The sequence below is a fragment of the Pezoporus occidentalis genome, unplaced genomic scaffold (assembly GCF_034315485.1).
Source record: "Pezoporus occidentalis ecotype Australia unplaced genomic scaffold, CSIRO_AGI_Poc_V1 ctg119, whole genome shotgun sequence".
Taxonomy (NCBI): Eukaryota; Metazoa; Chordata; class Aves; order Psittaciformes; family Psittacidae; genus Pezoporus; species Pezoporus occidentalis.
Genome location: NW_026912983.1, coordinates 1,053,234 through 1,074,539, shown reverse-complemented (window position 1 = coordinate 1,074,539; position 21,306 = coordinate 1,053,234). Strand labels below are relative to the sequence as shown.

General features: G+C 42.2%; 1 protein-coding gene across 1 annotated transcript in view; it reads left to right on the top strand.

The window, feature by feature from the left end:
* The first annotated feature begins 663 nt into the window (after positions 1 to 663).
* Positions 664 to 21,306, top strand: part of CTNNBIP1 (catenin beta interacting protein 1) — a 32,630-nt gene continuing 11,987 nt past the window's right edge. Inside the window, exons 1-4 of the mRNA XM_062604654.1 lie at positions 664 to 837; positions 17,022 to 17,104; positions 19,861 to 19,982; positions 20,470 to 20,560. Of these exons, the coding sequence (XP_062460638.1) occupies positions 19,887 to 19,982; positions 20,470 to 20,560 (187 nt within the window). The 5' untranslated portion in view covers positions 664 to 837; positions 17,022 to 17,104; positions 19,861 to 19,886. The remainder of the gene's footprint in view (positions 838 to 17,021; positions 17,105 to 19,860; positions 19,983 to 20,469; positions 20,561 to 21,306) is intronic.

The window sequence follows — 21,306 nt, the reverse complement described above, 5'->3', positions numbered from 1 at the left end:
TGTTTGCTGTGACTTTACTCTGCTTCAGGCTACCTAGGGGAAGGATTAGAGTGCTTGAACGCCCAGATGGACACTCAACCTAGTTGGAGGTCCTCACAAGATGGTATTTTCAGTGTTTGCTGACTTAGTCTGAGTTAAGCTGCGCTGGATTTCGCAGCGTCTTTAACTTTCTTAGCATATTATCATTGAGAAGTGGAGGTGTAACCCGTGTTAACGATGCTGTGATTTATCACACACGGCGCTACCGGAGCGGTTGCACTCCCCAGCTTTGCCCGTGGACCAGGACGGCTGGAGGGGGGAGCGTGAGCTCACGGCGTCACTCAGAGCCGACCCAAAGGGATGGTGGTTCAGGTAAGCGCATGGCTAGCACCGGAACGGGGCTGCGTGCCCCCCGCCAGCACCCTGGATGGCACCGGGCTCCCGGTGCAGCTCCCGCCTGGGCTCGGCCCGTCCGCTCCCGTCTCTTGCCGCGGGCTGCGCGCCGGCCCCGCCCCTTCCCCGCCTGGCCCCGCCCCTTGGCACCGATTCACCGCCCCCTCGGGAGCCACCGCCCCGCCCCTTCCTCCCGGCCGGCGGCGGGTGGTGCCTGCGGCGCTGCCGCTGCCCTGGGCGCCGGGACGCGGCGGGTCCCTCCCCCGGAGCCGCCCAGGCACCTCCCTCCCTCCGCCCGCCCTCCGTCCCGCCTCGGGCCGCCGCGGTGAGTCACGGCGGAGGAGGCGCCCGCTCCGCTCCGTTTTGCTCTGCTCGCCCGCCCGCCCGCGTTCAGCGCGCCCGGCTGCCGCCGCCGCCGCCGCCCGTGCCGCAGGACCGCCGGGGCCAGCCCGGCCCCGCACGCAGGTGAGCGCGGCTGCCCTTTGTGCGCGGCACCCGGCCGTGAACAAAGGCGCTCGCCCTGGCCGGGGCGCCGCTCCGCCGGCTCCGGGCCTCCCCGCCTCCCCTCCACCGCCCCGCCGGGGCCGGCTCTCGAGTCCCCCTCCGCGGTCCGGGTCGGGGCCGCGGCCCCTGACCTCCCCGGGGCCCGTCGGCCGTGGTCGCTGGCAGGCCGTGGCCTCGCAGCACAGGTACAGGAGGGGGCTGTTTAATTTTCTGGCATCATCTCTTACGTCATGTGGCACCCTGTTCCACGGCGGCCGTGTCCCACCCCAGCAATGGCTGCATTTTTGTGGCAGGTGAAGTCATCCCCACGTTAAAACTGCTTAAGGTGCGCTGGAGCCGTCGGGAGGGCAGGTGTCACGTCCGCAGGCAATAAAACACAATATCGGGACGCCCCGGCTCAGGGCAGCACCGGGTTGTGGTACGGAAAGTGTGTGGCGCTGCGTGGGAGAAATGCATCTCGGCCGGTATTGAACAGAGGGCTGCACTGGGAGGTAATTCCCACCTTGGCTAAAAGCTGTGCTTTTAGAGCCTCTGAAGCAGGGCTCCATGATTTAGTGTAAAGAGGGACAGCATTTGTAGGCACACTGTAGTTAGGTTTCTCTTGGAAAGATAGAGGAGAGAGGAACAGCATCATTTTCCAAATCAGAATACATTGGTACTCCAGAAGTAGACCAGAGATGATCCTAGTTCCTGCTTAACATCCAGATGTAATTTATCAGCCTACATTTGACTTTCAGACTTGCATTTGCTTTCTCCTCAAGAAGAGAATGTTTTGCTCTGTTGTATATCATCTTTTATTTGACCATTCTTCATCTTGGCACATTGAACAAAATCTGCTTTGATGCGCTGCGAGACGAGAGCAAGACATTCTGCAGATGTGGTGGTTTAGAAAAAAACCACCAAACTCCAAAAACAACAGGCACTGGGGGAAAGATAGGTATGCTTGTTGGGTTTTCTGATCCGAGTTGGCTGCAGCATGATGGTAAGCATGTCCATGGAGTATTTTAAGGCCATACTATTTAAATACATTTACAAAGTTAAGATTTTATGGTTAGTTTTTGTTGGCTGCTGATCTCGCAGGCTGTCAATGTCTTTTGCCCTCAGTATTTTTGGAGCTGATGTATGATCTGAAATAGCTTGCTGAAGGAGAAATGCTACCTAAACAGTGAAAAGTGAGGCTGGATGATGTACTTCAGGGGGTTCATTTTGTACCTGCAGGTATTCAAGGTGAGGAGGCATACAGAAAGCAGCACATTACTAATTTTAAATGCAGGCCTATTTCCTTATCAATGCAAAAGCTGCTGTTTCCCTTGACAAAGAAATTCAGCTGGCAGATGGTGGCAGGTGTACTTGAGGTACATTGGAGTTGCTCCTCTGTGCCATTAGCTGAATAAGCGTCATCTTTTACTATGCCTCTGGCATCTTGGTAGAAATAACCCGCTGCTTCAGCATGTTTTACAACTGTTGGTTCGTAAATGGGTTTGCATGATCTTAGTTGATGTGTGCATCAGAACATTGTAAGTCTACAAAGAAGCACGTGGGATGGAACGAATGCAAGAGCGAAGGCTGTTTTGAGCAAGTTAACTGAGAATTGGTTGGCTGAAGTTTTACAGCTTGCCCAAAATTGCTTCAAAGCAGCAGTTGTTCTCTTTGTTCATTTTAAGCATTGTGACCATAGTTATGACAGGTTATAGAGGACATAAAAGTGCAGGACTCTTTGATAACCAAGTGGGAAGATACTGAAATCTTCACCAGAAAAATCTTCCCATAGCCTGATAAGTCATTGTGATAAATAGGTGCTGGAGGGACCACGGTTGTCCTTTGCCTGAATGCATGGTTGCAGTTGAGTACAGAAGCTCCATGTGGTGCACAAGAGGTGTAGGAGTGTGGGGAGAGAAGGAGATTTGCTCACAGTAAAAATTGAAGCTTCTGCCTGTTGTTTTAACAGGAATTGGTTGATACTCATACATTTCACCAGACAATACAACATAGTAATGGTGAGTATTAGGATTGCACAGAAACCATGTTCTGAATTCCAGCTTTATGGGAAATCTATAGTTGTACTGGTTTCATAAATCATAGAATGGTTTGGGTTGGAAGGGATCGTTAAACTCATCCCTTTCCAACCCCTGCCATGGACAGGGACCCTTTCCACTAGAGCAGCTTGCTCCAAGCCCCTGTGTCCAACCTGGCCTTGAACACTGCCAGGGATGGGGCAGCCACAGCTTCTCTGGGCACCCTGTGCCAGTGCCTCAGCACCCTCGCAGGGAAGAGCTTCTGCCTAAGAGCTCATCTCAGTCTCCCCTCTCGCAGGTTAAAGCCATTCCCCCTTGTCCTATTGATACATGCTCTAATGTTTCTACTCTCTTCCATTCTCTGCTTTTTTCCTCCTTCCCCATCTAGGGTTTTAGAGCAATTTACTTTGCGAGAGGAGAGAGAGGTTCCAAAACAATTTGTCATTTTTTGAGTAGAACCAAAAGTGAGCTGGAACAAAACCTAGGTTTTGTAATTGCAGAGATTGACTGTGATAGACATCTATTGCTAAAAGCATCCTGCAGTTGCATATGGGCAAATTAAGGCCTTATTACACATCTGAATATGTCTGGTAAGCAAAACTGATGTTAGAAGTTGATGCTCTGCCTAGGAAACAACTTGTGTGAAGTGGATCTATTTTTAGTAGTTTAATATGAGCTTTTTCTTCTCCAGAATGTTTGTCGCCTGTAACTAACATAAACATTTATGATTTTTAGTAAGTACTTCAATTCCTAAGTTTGTTGACTACAAAGTATCCTTCCTGAGCATCTGACCTAGTTCTAAGCATCAATAATACGTCCAAGTGCTGTGCATGCAGAGAGGCTTTTGGAGGCTGCTGCAAAATATGCTTGGAGAAACTTCCAGTAGAGCTTTTCCCAGAGAAGAAGGATTTGCTATCTTCAGAAATATTTCTATACTTGCAGATGCAAAACTAATTTTTTTTTTTATTGCAGGCTGTCATCAGGTAGGATTTCTTGCTGAAATGCAGCTGTGACAGCACTGGGTACACCAAATGTTGATGTTCTAGAAGGTGGTTATAATTCCATTTTCAGAAAGTGAGAGTAAATTACTTTTTCTGTTATGTTTCCAAGCATGTTAATAGCCATTATGATAAAGATGGGCAATCATGTTCTTCATTTAAACCACCAGCGTGGTACTTCCAGAATATCCCACCAGTATGGTGTAGTATAGTATCTGTTAATGAACCACCAGTATTAATTTAATACCACTAAAGCCATAGCTTGCCTGCAAGTATGTGAATAGTCCCAGAAGATGTTTATGTTTTGATGCTGATGTACACTAAAAATGTCAGGTTTTGCAATGAAAACATTTTGTCACCTACTCCACATCCTTCTGAGTATGTGACTGAAATGATACATAAATAGGTTTTAAATTACTAAAAACTTTTTACAACCAAACTTCATTTACTTTAGTTGATGCTGCTGTTACATCTGTGAGAATGGCTGAGACTTACAGTTCTTTTTCCCTTTAAAGAGCCATGGCCTGTCCATGAACTTCGATTGGCATAAGAGAGCAGATAGACCAGAATGGGCAAAACTGCGGAGTGTTAATAGGTGAGAAGAAACCAAAGATCAGCAAAACAACCCCAAAACGTTAGCTGGTAATTGAATAAGGAGAACACTTCTGACTCTGGTGTTTACTTTGAGACTTGGTGTTGGGAAAGCATTATGTAAGGAAAAAAGAGAGAAAAGGTAATTGCTTCTTTCTGCTGGTGCTGTGACAGAATGTGCTAGTGCTCATGGATGGTTTAAATGTCAGTCTGAATTTAGGAAGTGTAATCAGACTTCTTGTCATTAATCTGTGTTTTCAAGGTTTTATAGAATATCAAATCTGCCAAGCCTCTTTTTCTTTAAAAATAGAAGAAGATAGATATAGCATAGTTATTAATGCGATTTTAAAAGCAAACAACCCCCCATACCCACTCCCCTGTCCCTCTCCAGCATAAAAATCTCATCTGGACATAAACTGCCATGAAAAAAACCCTAAACGTTTAAACTCTTTGTGTTACTGGAATTCCTGTGACTGACTCAATCAGCTGCTGATTGGGGAACAGAAGTAGAGCCCATAGATTGGTACAACCATTGCATTTGTCTCGGGATGCTCTGGTTTTATTTGCTGCAATATGCAGACCAAGAATTTCAGTCTATTTTCTCTGTGTTACAAAGGTAGATAACAACTACAGAAGCAACTTATGTAATCAGTCATAGAATCCTGGAATGGTTTGGGTTGGAAGGCACCTTAAAGATCATCTACCTCCAGAGCCCTGTCACAGGCATGGGCAGCTTCCACTAGAGAACTCTGTTTATGATCATGACCAAGCTGTGAAACTTTCTGACTCAGTTTATCCTTCTATAAAATTAGTTGACTGCTTCACAAGAATGTGAAGATGTTTAATTAAAGTGTAATTGGTTTGCCTCTGAACTCATCCAGGTCCTGATTCAATGCGCATTGAAGTCAGTGAGGAGCTTTTAATTAATTTCATTGAGCTTTAAATAAGTATGTATGTACTAAACCGTGTTGCCTTAAAGGAAGTGTGACCTACATTTTGGCAGCAGAGTTTCTGTAAAGAAGCAACATAAATGCTGAAAGAGTTGAAGGTAATCTACTGATGGAAGGGGTTGGTGTAACTGTGGTGATCTTTGGTGCCTGTTGCCACCAAATAATGTAATTTTAACAGTTTCCTAAGTTCAAGTGTGCTGGATTTCATATGGAAAACTGACAGCTTCCTTGGTTGGTTAGGGGAGGCAATATCAGACTTCAAGGTAAACACAGTTAAGTGAATGTTTATGCAAAAGTGATCAGCCATAGCACACTTAAAATACAGTTAACCTTAAGAGTTGATGCCAAATGGAGAAAAATAGGGGCATTCAGATCTGCTTAGTTGCCTTTTTCAGGAATGTCTGTAGATGCCAAATAATACTCATTGGTTTATGTGGAATTCGTGAAAGGTTGCTGAACTTCAAAGGTCAGAAACATCAGGATTTTTAAACAGGACTTCTATCACTGAAAATTTGGTCAGCGGCTTCTGGGGACTCTGCAAAATAAACCTTTCACTATGCACATAAAACTGGTTGCAGTGGGTTTCTTAACATTTTGCTGTCACGATTCGTAGTTCTCTACCTCTTACAAACTATGGTTTAAACATAAAATAACTTTCTGTATGTGTACTTAGGCATGGAGGGGAAATAGGCACCTTGGTTTTAGTATGCCCATTTCATTGTTCTTTTCCTGGTAGCTGCACTTTTTGACCTAACTACTATAAAAATCCTTTTTGTTGAGAAACGAAATACAATAAAATCGTACTGTAAATGTACTCATGGTTTGGGAAGTGCAGAAATCTGTCTGTAGCCCCAGTAATTCTCTTTCCATTCTGCCTTCAGTTGGTGATGATTGCATGCAATCCTGCTCATGGAAACTTTCTGAAGTGGTCTGGACTCCTGCAGTAGTTCTATCTTGTGGAAGGATCAGCCTTGTGCTGAGTGTTGTTGATGGTCTCCGGGATTAACACCCCTTGTTGTTATTGGTATATATTGGGCTTTGTTTAATCAAAATACATATTGTTTCATCTGTGTGATGCTCCCATTCTTAGGGGAGTAATTGCCATTTATCCTGTAAATGCATCCAATTTTGTGTACGTAGGAGGTCTTGAAACAATCAGTTTTAAGTATTTAACTTCATTAGTGTTGATCTCTGAATAAATCAAACTTGCCACACAATTCCATATGGTTTTCCATGCAGCTCAGCTTGGTTGCCTTTAACGTGTGTGCGTTCTCAGTCTTGCCTGTGAATTCTTCCAGTTTTCAGCATACTCTGAGATTAATCACTCCCAGCACTGACTGGGACTTGATGTAACCCCTAAAAGTTCCCTGTTGTAGATAGTTTCTTGCTCTTTGGACCATGTGTGTGTGTTTGTACAATAGTGTTAAGGGGAGATACCTGCTGTCAAACTGATGACCTCGTACAGGTTTATGTCACAGTTCAAGGCTAATATAATTAAGGTAACATTCAGAATTGTGGTTAGGGAGGAAGGAAGTTGCATCCCTTTTCCTGAGAAATAGGAAGCCTCTTGAAGGCAAGATTTCCTTCCCTGTAATCCCACTTTAACAAAAAAAAAACTCTGGTAAATCAAAATATCCTTGGTAAAACTGGTGTGTAACTAGGAATTTGTTTTAAACTTGTGAACATTAAAGGTCTTCTCTTAAGACTGACAAGGATTTCTTTTTCCTTCCCCCTGTCCCCATCGGATATCTTTGCAGCATGATCTTGGCTGATGACCTAAAAAAAATACCAACACTCCTTGTGCTTTTTGGTTTTAATAAGTCCTTCACTGAAGAGAGGAGCTGGCATCGTTTTGCACATGTGATTAAAACAGCTATTTAAGACCTGTTTGTGAAGTACTGTTGAGGAAAGTTCCCAAGGAGTAGTAGCCTTGAATACTACTTGGATAGTAGGGAGAAGGTCCTAGGAGCAGGGGCCTCTTGCCCCTGTGTATTAGTGATGCTGACAGATCAGAAAGGTTTGAGTTGTGGTTAGTGCAGAAAAGATGATCGAGGAATATATTCATATTAGACAAATAGCCAGTAATTCTTAGTTCAACTTTCAGCAAGAGCTGTTAATAAAATACCTCTTCAAATGGTTTGAAAATTAAACCATACATTGATTCAGACCCGAACCCACTTCTCTGCATTCTTGCTTATGCAGAGCATCCATGGGCAAACCAGCTGGGGAGAATTCTTATTACTGTTTGCCTAAAGAGGCAAGATAAGTAAGTGTCACAAGGGATGTATGTATCACATGTACTGCAAATTTTATTGATGTATAGGCCGGAACAATATTTCATGTTGTTGTCCAGTGGTTGGGCAATTTTGGTAATCAAGAACTATTAATCTAAGAGTCTCTGGTCCTAACACTCTACTTTGAGACAGTATTGCAAAACATTAAAATGCTAAGTAGTCACCAGTCTAATAACAGCTCACGTTTTAATTGCTTAAAACCCCTTAGTTAGCCATAATCTCTCAACTATAAAAGATCTGTAGGCATTTCCAGTGTAAAATGCATGTAATCTGACATTAATGATGTTCGGATGTCAGGATAAATTACAGGGCAGAGTAGATCACATTTTAAATTGAAAGCTATGTCTAATATGCCAGGCATCTGTAGAAAGATAGTGTGCTGATGGGTACCAAGGAGAGCCTTGTAAACAGATGTATCATGGTGCTCCAGTGAGTGGAATAGTGGAAAGAAGTCCTTTTGGTAGGCATTGCTCTGCCACTTCTGGATAAATCGAACAATGCAGAGTGCTTGAACTGCTGAGAAGTTGGTCACTAGACCCCAGGCCCCAGGTATGGAGCTGCTGGGGTTTTGGAGGCTTTTGCTGCTTGCTTGTGAATTGAAATTGAATGTTATTGTTGCCTTAACAACTTACAGATACTTACTGGAATTCTGCCTGTTTGGATTTTAGACTGTTCTGTAACGGTTTGTGATAGGTTCATAGTGTCTCTTGCCCTGTTAAAGTTGATTGAAACATCAAATGTTTGCACTATAGATGTAGTTTAATTTCAAAGCAGGTTAATTTCAAAATCCTGAATACAGATGAAATACTATTTCATTAGTAGTATTAATGAAACTATTTAGTTGGAAACATACCAAACATTGATGTGCTTCTCCATTAGCGCTGCTGGTAATTCTGAATGTCTGCTTGTCCATGCTTATTTCTGTTCCATTTCAAGCTGCTTGAGAGTTACTGAAGGCGGCAGAAAAAACATCCTGCACCTTGGGCATATCCACGTACTTTCATCAGTTTTGACATTGTACTCTGTTGTGTGGGCATGGTAGGCTTATTTTAGGTTCATTATGAAGACTGAGCCAATTTCTTGCTTCTACAGTCAGCTAATCTTTATCAGTGTTGACGCTTCATGAGTGTAGGGTGTTTATGTCCAATGTATTAAGTTGTTTTTTAGCCTGTTGAGTTTGGTTTCCATAATATAAATGGCAATCTCCAGTAAAACCCTGTTAATGCTGATAATCTGTAAATCTTCAGGGGATTATGACCCAGCGTTACCACTTCTTGCAGAGCTTCTTTGAAAAAACATGATCATAAAGCTGATTGACATCACAAGAAGATGAAGTGACCACAATTAATGGTCTCCATCTTCCTCTTGCATGTTTGTGCATTGGCCTTGCTTCAGTTTCTAATGATCATAGAACAGACGTGCTGCAGGAGGCTCTGTCATTGGTGTCAATAATTAATAGTTCAAAAATATGATACTACATAGGTGGAGGTGTTATATAGGTACATGTTTGTACAATGTGTGTAACATACCATATAAAATGGGACAGGTATATTGAAAAGGCTTTGTTGATTCTTGTAAGCTGGTGATAAAATAACCCTTATTGTTGCTGTATTTTTTCACTGGTTTACTCTTCAAGTTCAAATCAAACAATGAAAATAAAGCTCATTTCTGAAGAACAGGTAAAAACATCTCAAGTTTATGTCTGCTTCTGAAAAGATAGAGTATTTAGAGAATATTACAGAAAGCATTGCTGTACACTTTTGTTTTGCTGAGGGATGCGTAACACCTCATTTTACAGCTGTAATTCTTTCGTGTGGGATAGCTGGTATTAAAACCATTGGCTATCTATCATTAGTGCCTGCTTTCCTGGTTAGATTTGTAGCTTTATTATAAATAGGGGAAGAGGTGCATGAGCTTCCTTGAAAGATCCTGGTGACTGGGAGGAGAGCAGCACTCATCAGTCCAGCTCTTGAAGACCATCTTGAGTAAAGTATTGTAACATTATTCTGTTGTAGTCTCTTCTAGAATCGTTTCTTTGACTGGGATAGAATTTGTGTATAAACTGCTGTAGTTCATTGTTGTCACTTTTTGAAGGTTTTCTGACAAATTCAGCTTTGAAGTGTGAGTACCTTTTGTGAAATGAAAGTCTTTTTTAAGGTTTTATTGCTGTTGCTACATCTAATTTCATGGGCTTCAAGCTGACTGACGTGAACTACCTGAAAACCTTTGCTGTCTCTTTTAACTCTGAGATGTGGTAGATGTCTTTCCTTTGAGAGGCTGCTGCTGTGGTACAGCAAAAAATAACCCAAACAAAACTGGTCTGTGTGTGCCTGAAGGTCAGAAGGCAAGCATTAGTTCCATAAAAATGGTGATTATAATGGTAGGATTTGGGGTTTTTTTTACAGGTAGCTTAAGAACTGTTTTAATATATTGGGAATCTGTTTTGAACGTGCTTCATTACTGCTTTTTAAGGCCTCTTTGAAGCTCTGAAAGGTGATCCAGCACTGGAAAAAGACACCCTTTGTTTTTATAGATTTTTATGTCTAAGTGGCAAGTTTGGGGTTGTTTCCTGACCCTCCTCAAGAGGGAGGACTGTACTCCTTTTGTTAAAAATCTAAATCTGACATGTAAGAGATGTGAACCTGTCACTGGAATTCCAGCTGTAAATGCACCAAAATCCCACCCTGAGGTTCACATGCTCAAGTCAGCTGAAAGACAGCACTGAACATAGAAACAAAGGAAGAAATCAGTGGTTTAATAGTTCGGCTCTTACTCTTCACCTATAAATGGGTAGCTGTTAAGAATCCTTCATTGTCATATCTCTCTGGAGATGGGAATTAATCCAGTCTCCAGCTGCCTGTGACTGGAGGTCATGAGTCAGACTGAATTAGAGGAAAATTTGCAGCAGGATTTTGCAGGCTCTGGTTCCTGCCTTCAGGATTCAGGCTCCAGCCTGGAAGGTTTTGAGGGCTCTGGCTGTTCTCTGTGAAGTGTCATTTGAAAATTAACAAGGCTTAAAGGTGCAGCATCCCCTTGCACTTACAAGCTTCCCAGTATGACCGTGCTTTAACCACTGAAGTACTCAATAATGTAACTGTGGAGGCTAATAGCTTAACCTTGAATAATGATATCATAGAGTCAAAGGGACATTTTCATGCTGGCTGTTAACTCCATTTGTGTAGTGCAAAGGAAACCTGCAGCGATTGGTTTTATTCAGCATAACTCCTTATCTGAGCTTTTATAATCCTATCCCATTAATTGAGGTTTTTAGCTGCCTTAAACAGAACTAGGCAGATTAAAGGAGGGGGGGGGAAGGAAGCTGGACTAACTCCTGTTGGATTTCTTTTGGCTATAACTGGAAATGATACAAGAAATTAAAGAGGTAGTCAGCTGTGACTTACATTTTAAAGAGCTTGCCAGATGGCTGCCCGAAGTACCCTGAATTATTAAGATTGAATATGTAAAATATTACATTTACTGACAGCTTACTGCTTCCCCCCTTAATTTACACTGTGTGAATTCCTCGGCTTCCCTTTGTGTTTTTCCCCATACCAGTGAAATGGGGATGTTAGGTATTTCACTGATACAGAGTGTTGGGAATACGTAATCTGAAGGAAGAAAAGCTTGTGGTGTTCTCTCATTGCATTAAATAAGCATGTCTTTAACAATCAGTGGGATGCTTAAGTAGTTTCCCTTATGCAAAATGCACAAACATACCATTTTTTAGTGTGTCTTCTATTCTTCTTCTCTTGGGACGTGACATTTTTGTAGGTTTTGTTGGGGTTTGGGGGTTTTGTTGCTTTGTTTTAAAGGGATGATGTGGGGGAGTCAGAGTAATTTAGAAGCTCCTTATAATGAACCCATCTGTGGCATTGTCCAGCAGAGGAGCTCTTCCAGGTTTTGAATTCATAAAAGTATAGGTGGAAGTGAAGTAAATATGTAGTTACAAATCTGTAATTTCAGTTGTGGTGTGTTGTAACCCTCCTCTGCTCAAAGCATTCAGTAAGAATCGTTCTTGCTGGTGAACTTGAGTTTCCTTAGGAGCTGTTTCCATCTGCATGTGAAACAGATGAGTTAAACTGAGTCTGAGCAGAGATTTATCCTGTCTGGGTTTTCTTTAATGTCAAAACACAGTAGTCCATGTTCTAAACTGAATCAGGAAAACAAAGGGGAGGGGAGATGACTGCAAAAGCAGTATTTTCTCATTACATACTGTTGTATCCAGGGTCAATAATTGAAGAGAAAGATGGTATGGTCTTTTAAATTGGTTTTAAGGAAGGATTATATTGAATTTTCATGATGAAATTTTCAGGAGCAGAACAGTATGGAGAGCTAGGGAAGCATCTCTTAATGCTAGTGGAAAAGGTAAAAATACTTCATCCCCTTCTACTTTGGTTTGTCAATGTTGATGTGCTTTTGGAACCAGAAGATGCAGATGCATCTAACTTAAAACCTTGCTAGAAAGTAATTTCAGTCTGCAGTGTTTTGCATGAAGGTGATGCTTCCATTTTCTTTTCCAAGAGGACAAGATTGCACATACTCTTTCCGCAGCCAAGGAGATGGGTTGGTAAGCAGACAAACAGGGATGGGGATGGGAATGTGAGGCATGCTTGGCTCTGCCCAGTCCACATGTTGGGCCTTGTAAAGCAGAAGGCATTCCTGTGATCCTCACCAGCCCTTCTGCAGCCGCAGGGGCACCAAGTGTAGGACAGGACAGCTTTCCCATTTGTTTACTGACCAGCTTCCCCAGTTTACTGTTTGGGAAAGGGAGGGAATGTTTTTAAACTCAGATTTACTGCTTTGGTAAGGCTGGGCTGGCTGTTTTGGCTGTAGTATATAGATCTTCCTCATTTATTATTCTGTCTTGTGAATCATATTAAAAATTAATGAGAACTAAATTTCATTCCTTATTCCTGCCAAACAGGGAAAATTAGGTGACCCAGTTATGTCCATTTGCAGCGTGTGGGATGCAGCAGGACAAGCTTGCAGGATTTAGTCTTTTAATACAGTTTAGTGAAGAACATAATCATTTCAGACAAAAAGCAGAGCTTTTGAGATGCACAGATTAGTCTTTTTCATGAGAAAGGAGTTGAATAATGGCATTGCAGAGTAGACCCATGCTGAGCTACCAAATAGATAACGTGTTGGCAGCCCAAACTTTCCTGTTGGCACATCTGCCTCATGCTTACCTGGAGAGACCAGTTCCAGGCCTGAGAGAACAGGGCATTCTGTATGGTTTCATCAGCCTTTGGCATCTCTTCCTTTAGTGCTGGTAATGATTACCAGAAGTTCAACTGAGACTCAGGTATTTCTTTGCTTAGCGAACGTGTAACTGGGCTTTTGAGTGGCTTTGGCTACTTGTTCTTCTAGATGAACAGCTTTCCAGTTAGGTCTGTTAAAGCTGTGGGGATCCCTTCAGTCCACTACATGGTGGTTCTTGGTTTTCTATCTCCCTGTGTGGTGTTTTGTGCCGACAAATACAAGTTGAAATGTGCCCTTTCAGGCAATGTTTTTTCTCGTATGCAATATAATATATCTGGCAAGAATAGGTGCATTAATTAACTGTGTTTTAACTAGAAACACTGGGGTTCATTAGTGCTGTTGGTAAAAGTTTGTTTGTGATGTATGTGGGATGTGCAAAATTGTTTTTATCTTTGCTCATCAGCTGACATCAACTGCAGCATCCTGCACTTGGCGTGTTGCATCCTGATGCTGGTTCAGTTTCCTTACACTGTTGTAATTCAGTTGCACTTTAAAAACGTATCACAGAATCCCAGCCTGGTTTGTGTTGGAAGGGACCTTAAACCTCATCCAGCTTCAACCCCTGCCATGGGCAGGGACCCCTTCCACTAGAGCAGCTTGCTCCAAGCCCCTGTGTCCAACCTGGCCTTGAGCACTGCCAGGGATGGGGCAGCCACAGCTTCTCTGGGCACCCTGTGCCACCGCCTCAGGACCCTCACAGGGAAGAGCTCCTGCTTTATATCCATCCTAAACCTACTCTCAGTTTAAATGTTTCTTTTCAATTCATGTGCCTTACATTTTAGCTTTAAATTAACTGAGCCACGTTTGGGGAAGCAACATGATCTCTTAAGTGATAGATCCTGAAGTTAAGGCTTTGACCTTTTTCCATCTCAAATGTGGACATCTCTGACCTCACTAATATTACTTCACTAAGTTTTTCTGTATGTTAAAAAATAATCTTTGTAGGAATCTCTGACCTAAATATAAACCCTTATGAAGAAGTAGTATTACTTAGGAAAGAAGGTTAGGGATGGATTTGAAACTACAGACTTTGTGCTTAGACTAGTTCTCATTTCAGTTCCAAGGTAAAGGACCTGGCATGGTTTTATCTGTTTTAAATCCTGGCTGGGAATTCAAGCCCATGGGGACGAGAAGAGTTTTGATTGTAAGTTTGAGAAATGTTTTTATGTTGTTGTATTTTAGTGGCACTGAAGTTGAAAAGTCTTTGTTATTTTTTACCCTCCTCGTGCGAACACATAGTGTGAGTTGAGCTGTGACAGGACCTCATGACCAGGGGAAAATCTGAATGTTGCTTTCCATGGTGGAAGTGCTGGTTGGTGTGGTGAGGATGAGTGGGGAGGCTTGTGTGAGGATGAAGTGATAACTGAAAGGACCTAACTGACTCCTGCAGTGTTTATAGGCTAAACAAAGCAGTCACCACTGGTTGAGACTGAGACGAAGAACTGGATCTGAACATAAGATAAACTGCTTTCTGAGCTTGGAGGAATAGGATCTGGATATAGGTGAGGAAAGAAGCAGAATTCAGAGCTGGTGATTGCAAGTGAAGCAAACAATTACCTGACCTGGAAAATGCTTTAAGGATGGATCATTGGGTCACAGGTCTGTTTGGGTCCTTATGTTGGAAGGGGCCTTAAAGCTCATCCAGTTCCAGCCCCTGCCATGGGCAGGGGCACCTTCCACTAGAGCAGCTTGCTCCAAGCCCCTGTGTCCAGCGTGGCCTTGAACACTGCCAGGGATGGGGCAGCCACAGAACTGACTGTGGCTGAGCAGTCTTAAGTTTAAGACTGAGCAGAACTTGCGCTAGTTGTGGTTCAGCTGCTCCTCAGCTGTCTTGCTGAACTGTTTCTCATATTTTGCACCTCTGCCCTCCCACCCCAAAATAGACAGTTGCAAAATATTTCTAGATCTTATTTCTTGGGATTTCTTAGAGATGAATGTGGAAATGTCGATGTGTAGTTGAAAATGTGGGAAGTGTGAACCTGCTGTTTAGATAGGACCAAGTTGGTGGGAGAGCCTTTGTGTGGCTTTGGTCTGGTCACCAGCTCTGATTTTGCTCTTATACTTTTAAGAAAAAGTAATGAAACCTGATTATTTATGTATTTACTGCATTCATTTTTGAAGCTTTTAGCAGTAAAGGCACTTGTTACTCCGAGGATGCGCCCTATGGTTAAGCAGAGAAGTTCTGGTGCGCAAGCTTGATGTTCTACCCGTGTATTTGCTGTAGCAGTGGTGAGGTGGGCTGAGCTGGAGGCAACCGCATGGGTGGGACAAAGAGTGTTCCAACTGCTGCTGCTGCCTTGTAGAGGAACTAGGCTTTGCTTGGGAGTGGAATTGTCCCTGGTAGAAGCCTTCTGGCTGGAAAATGGCTTGTGGTGGCTGTTTCAGCTCTCAGCTGGATTCCTCTGAGTTTACAGCATTAGGAAAACATTTGATCTTCCCGTTTTCCTTCGTATTTGGTGTTAAATATAATAACTGCATAGATTGCTGTTATTTGCAGTTTGGGGTATGCATGGGGACTTTTAACTATCTGTCAGTAGGACAGAAATGCATCTCTGAAGTGGATACTTCCCATGCCCTGGTCCTTTTTGTTAGGAAGGAGTTCACACAGCTGTGTGGTATTTGTACAGTGGTGGTGGTGGTTGGTGTCTTTGAAGTCCATAGAAATGAGAACAGCAATTAGTGACTGCAAACGGTCCTGATGTCAGTGCTGTAGATGATTTTTCTTGGGACTGCATTGCATATTTAGAGGGCAGGAACAGTGGGAACCAATTAGTGGGGTAGGGCTTAAATAATTCCTTCCAGAGTAGGCAATTTTTCCCCCCTGGAGAGGTGAAATGATGCCTTTAAGCCATTGATACAGCTCAGCTGCTTCCAGCACTTGTTAGTAAGAGACACCGTAGAGTGCCTATGGGTGAAGCCAGCAGGTATTTTGGATTCAGCATTTCTCTGATGAACCTGTGTACAGAACAGCTGAGTAGCTCCAGCTACTCCTGTCTTGTTTCCCTTCCAGTAGTGACATCTGCATAGGGTGATAAACAGCCATGAAAGAGATTGTGTTAGTCTGGATCTGCCGTCTCTTGTTGACCACAGAAAACCCACTGAGAGGATGTTTAGTAAATTTAAGCTGGACTTCATTAACAAATGGTGCAGATATATGTGTGTGTATATATATATATCTATATATATATCACTTCCCTAATCAGAAACAATTAAGTACAGCAACTTAGACTATTAATGATATGGTTCTAGCTGTGATGCTCTCCTGAGTAGCAGGCACTTGGTATTTCATTGCGCATTCCAGAGGGTTGGAACTGTTACTTCATTTGTGAGATTGAGCTGCTTGTCTTAAAGGCTCGTGTGATGGATAGGAAGAGTTAGGAATTCTTACCGTGCCCTGATACCCAGTGTCAGTTGTGAAGTATGTTCTGAAATGAGTCTAAACTAAATGAAGCCTATAACTTTTAGCTGTTGGGGACTGAACAGTGAGATTGGTCTGAAAGATTCGGCACAAAGGGTTTTCCAACCCAGCTTTCAAGTGCCAGGCTTGGTAATTGCTGTCTTCAGATAACATATGCATAGTTGAAACCAGCAATTTTGGTCAAACTCGGCATGCTTTACATTTCTGCCTCGTTTGCCTCAAATCTTTGGTGAGCTGCACCTATCTTTTGAGCTATTTTGTACTAGAAGACATTACATGTCACAACATTTACTGCTTTTTCCAGGGAGTGGGGTTTTATGCTGAAAGCTTTGTAAAGAATGCAAAGCTTGACTGCATTCAGTTCTCAAGCGATTGGGAATGTCATTGGTATGGTCAGGGTGTAGATCTTGCAGATGAAGAATGACTTAACCTTTAAAAAACTCATTCTTTAAAAGTAAAAAGGGTCTGCGAAGTCCAGACAAGCCTACAGTGTAATGAATTGTGGCTAGACCCTGCTCCAGAGGAGACTGTGGCTCAAAGCGGGCTGAATGAAGAAGGGTCTTTCTGGGTTCCAGCTTTGTGTGTTTCTGTAACGCTTTGCTCATTTGTTTTCACAGGGCAGTTTCCTCGTTTTTTCCAGCTGGGATCATTAATCAGGACTGAACACGGGGCTTATCTGATCTGTGGTTTTTAGGAGCAGGTATGTCTGCAGGGAAATGGATGTTTTATTGGGTGGGGATGGGGGAAGACTGATTTCATCTATGTGCCAGAAAGAATTGTAGGGTTAGGGAAATACTGCTCAATTCACATTTCATCATGTATAGCATATACATATTGCTTTCTTGAGAAGGCAAAATTGATAAGGACTTTGATAAGATTTCTCAGTCCTTCATTTGTCAAGGGGGACTGTCTCCTGGGCATAGAGTAGCCTTGGAAAGGTAGTGATGGGTGGTGGTGTCATCCTACACCAGGTTTTATGTAAAAGGAGCAGAGATACGTTAAAGCTTTTCATGCTGGGGTCTCTATACTGTCTGAAGAATTTTGTCTTTCTACTTTAATGTCACCAAGTAGGAAAAGCTGTGGTAGCTGAGGCTGTTGCCCAAAATAATTGTGAAGCGAATGAAGAGCAAAGTGCTGTTGCTCTGTAATCTTAAATTAACCTCTTTACACGTATATTTTGATAGCTCTTGAGCCGTATTGAGGACTTTTTCCCCTCCAAAGTTAGTTGCTTACTCACTTAGTGAAGCATTTGCTGAATGGGCAGGCTTTAGTATTTTTAGCCTTCCTGTTAAATAATGATAAATCCATCTCAGCTGCTTTAGAAGAACCAGGCTAGATGGGATTATTAATAGGATTAATAAACAGGAAGACTATTCTGATGGAAAACAATGAATAATGACATGTATAAACTACAAATCTCTTGTAATAGCTGATGTGTACAAGAATGCTGGCATGGGGCAGCCCTGGCATTTTCTTGGTGCTTGTGTTTGGTGCCACCTATTGATAGATAGCCCGTATAATTTGTTCCATTTATGCATAATAGGTGAATTATCACATTTCATGGTTTTTGCTGTTGTGCTTTTCTTGTCTCAACTGGTTTCTTTGTCTACTGGTGCAGCACTTACCCTCTTCAAGGCACTATATAGAGAAATTAAATTAAGGAAAAATGTATTAGTATAATATAAAGAACCTGTCAGACCTTTCAGACTTAACTTGGTATCTTGATAAACATTTATTGCTATATCACTCCCTGGATGCACATAACTTTAATCTCTTGCTTGCTGTCTCAGTTTGTTCTTAACTATTGACATCACTTGTCAATAGCACTCAGTAAATTGCACTGTGGAGTATATGCTTAGTAACATAATCCAGTCTGCTTATTTGAGTTGACACTGCACAAAAATATGGGATCGTTTTATTCCCCCTTCAGAAAGCAGTTTGCTGATCGTAGCAAAAATAATATGACCACCTTGCACATTTACAGGCTGCAAGTTTCCAAGCAGAGCCATCTGTAGCAAATCAGCATAATTCAGATCTTCCCACTGGAAAGTTACTTGAGGAGGACTGGTGATATATCTTTCTCCACTTCTTGCTTCTGTTATCTTCATGCTAAGTAATGTGGGTGGCAAAGCCTATCCCAGCAGCTGCTACTGAAGTTTGCATTACTTGTGACTCACTCAGGAGGGCCTATGTGTAATTTTAAACTGTTTCCACACCCAGATGACTTTCCTTTAAAAGTAATAATGAAAATAAAGTGAGGGGAGAGGTTGGTAACGACTACAGGAAAACATTACATGGGAAACATGAGTGTGTTTGAGCCTGCTGTGATAGTCTTCACTAAGCGTGCCTCATGTAGTGTATTCCTTATTTACCTTACTGAGGTTCAGGAAAGCAGATTTATAGCTTAATATAGGACCAGGTCTGTGAATGAAACCTGATAGGAGACCTGTTCTGGGGCCACTTCTCTGAGCTGTGCATGGTAAAAGGGTGGCTGGCTTATACCTCCATCAGCAGATTCCTCAGCAGGGTTACATTTCTCCCAACACACATTACTTCTAAGAGGTGAATTCAGTTTGTTACACTGCTGTACTAATGGATCATTTGAAGCACCATTATTTTCTGAATTTGAAGCTAGGTTTTTTACTATTGTTAGCTTAATAAACGTGCTGGTTTTCAGTAGTAGCTGAAGAGAATGCCTGGACTTTATTTTGTCTTGATAAACACCTTATTATAGAACTTAAATAATTACCAGATGCTCAGACAGCAAAGTATAATCATGTTCTGTGCTATAGAATTTAGGTAGTGTAGTCTGTTTATGCCATAATGTAATTACTTTCTATTAAAATGAAAACCGGAACTTCAGCTTTTCAATGATACAAGAAGGGTGATAAACTCTACTCCAACCCTGCTCCTCTCAGCTCTTCTTTCTCTCCAAAACCACTTAATACATTTTAGTAGCTTCTACAAAAGTGCAGTGACCTTTTTTATATGATATAAAAAGGAAAAAAGAAAAAAAGAGGAGAAAGACTTATTTGATTCCATCAGCATTTATTTAGCCGTTGCAGTCTTGATAGCTGGGCATTCAGCCATCGTGTTCTCATGCTGGTTGTGCTTATTTATGGGAAAAACCCCAAACCACAGGCTCCTCTCAGGGTGCTTCTTTCATCTAGTTGTTAGAATTATCTTCTACTTGAGCAGAGTAGGTGTAGCAACAGACAATGAGCTCGTAGGGATGTGAACATCGGCCTCTTTGAGTTGGATTTGTAAGGCCCAATTTAGCTGTTAACATTTTTAAGGGTTCCTCTGATGAAGCATGTGATTCCTTAATTCTCCAGGCTATTAAGTGCTCTGCCCAATGGTGAAAAATAGGCACTTTGGCAATTAAGCTTTGCCTCTTATTCCTGTTATGCCCTGTTACCTACTGTAGTTTGTCCTTTTCTGATCTTTTCCCTTCAGGAAATCCAGGAGCTGGCAGGAGGGGAATGAACCGTGAGGGCGTCCCCGGAAAGAGTCCGGAGGAGATGTATATTCAGCAGAAAGTGCGAGTCCTACTCATGCTGAGGAAGATGGGATCAAATGTAAGATGGACCTTCAGAGCCATTCATATTTTGTAGCTTTCCAGACAACTTTCTAGTAACTTTCATAGTGCTTACTGAGAAGAGCAGGTGGTGGTCCAGTTTTATTGTTGTTTAAGCCATCATTGATTTAACCATTATCTGCAGTTAAACGCAGTTTTGTTTTGCTTAAATATCATGAGGCTTGTGATGCCATAAAGTAAATCTGAGCTTCCAACCATTTCTCTATATACAGCAGAGCTTTTCATTATTGGAGCACCAGGAAAATAAAGCAACCGTTGTAAGGCAACTGTGAATCTCTCCATGGACGCTTGACGTACCCCTTTGCTGCTGTGTCCTTGCTGATGATATAGCTTGCACAAATAGCAGTTGGTTAAACTGTTGAAGACTAGAGTAGAGGCAATTGTGACGTTTCTTTTTGGGAAGTGGGAGGTATCTTCAGTCTTTTGTCATTCTCATTTTTGCTGACTGACTCTCTGTACCTTTCCAGCTCACTGCTAGTGAAGAGGAGTTCTTGCGCACATATGCGGGTGTAGTGAATAGCCAACTTAGCCAGCTTCCTCAACACTCAATTGATCAGGGTGAGTACTGGATTTGTTTGCCTTGTGTTTACTTAATCTGTGAGAACAGTCTCAGAAAATACCAAATTGAGGTTCCTGTCTTTCTGCAATGATATGCCACATACTTAAACCCATCCTGTGATCTGGGGTATTGCCTGCTATAATCTTTGGAAGAGAACTAGGGTGTACTGTTCAACAGGTAAAGTCACTCTTAGCTATACCTAAGATTTCATTGGGATGAAGAGCATTGTTAAACATCTTACTCTCCATGATAACTCCTAACATTGATGGCCAAAGTCCTGTGAGCTTAATGCATGTATATAGCTTCCTACTCAATATAATACATTAAATAGAAATAATGTTTAACCTGATTGACTTTTTACTATAGGTGAAGTAAAATTCAGGTATACATAGGTCCTCTAGTTCTGCATGCATCTTGCTGTATTCAGTGTGGATCCTTTGCATAAGATGCCTTTCATCTAAATTTCATGTTTTATTCTTAAACTGGACATGTGTGCTAAGAAAGAAACAAGACTGGGGGTGGCAAACATGTTCTTTGTAGGCTTCAAACTGGGAGTTCTAGAAGAAAACAAAATGTAAAGTAGATACAGATTGCTAAGATGCAAAAGCAGTTTTATGCATGTGATGATTTAGTACTTATGACTGTAGTTGCTTGATAACACTTTTCTTACAAAAGAAAATGGAATCATCTGACAGCATCTTTTGTTCTTCACGTTTCCATGAATGTAAAGTACAGTGTTACTATT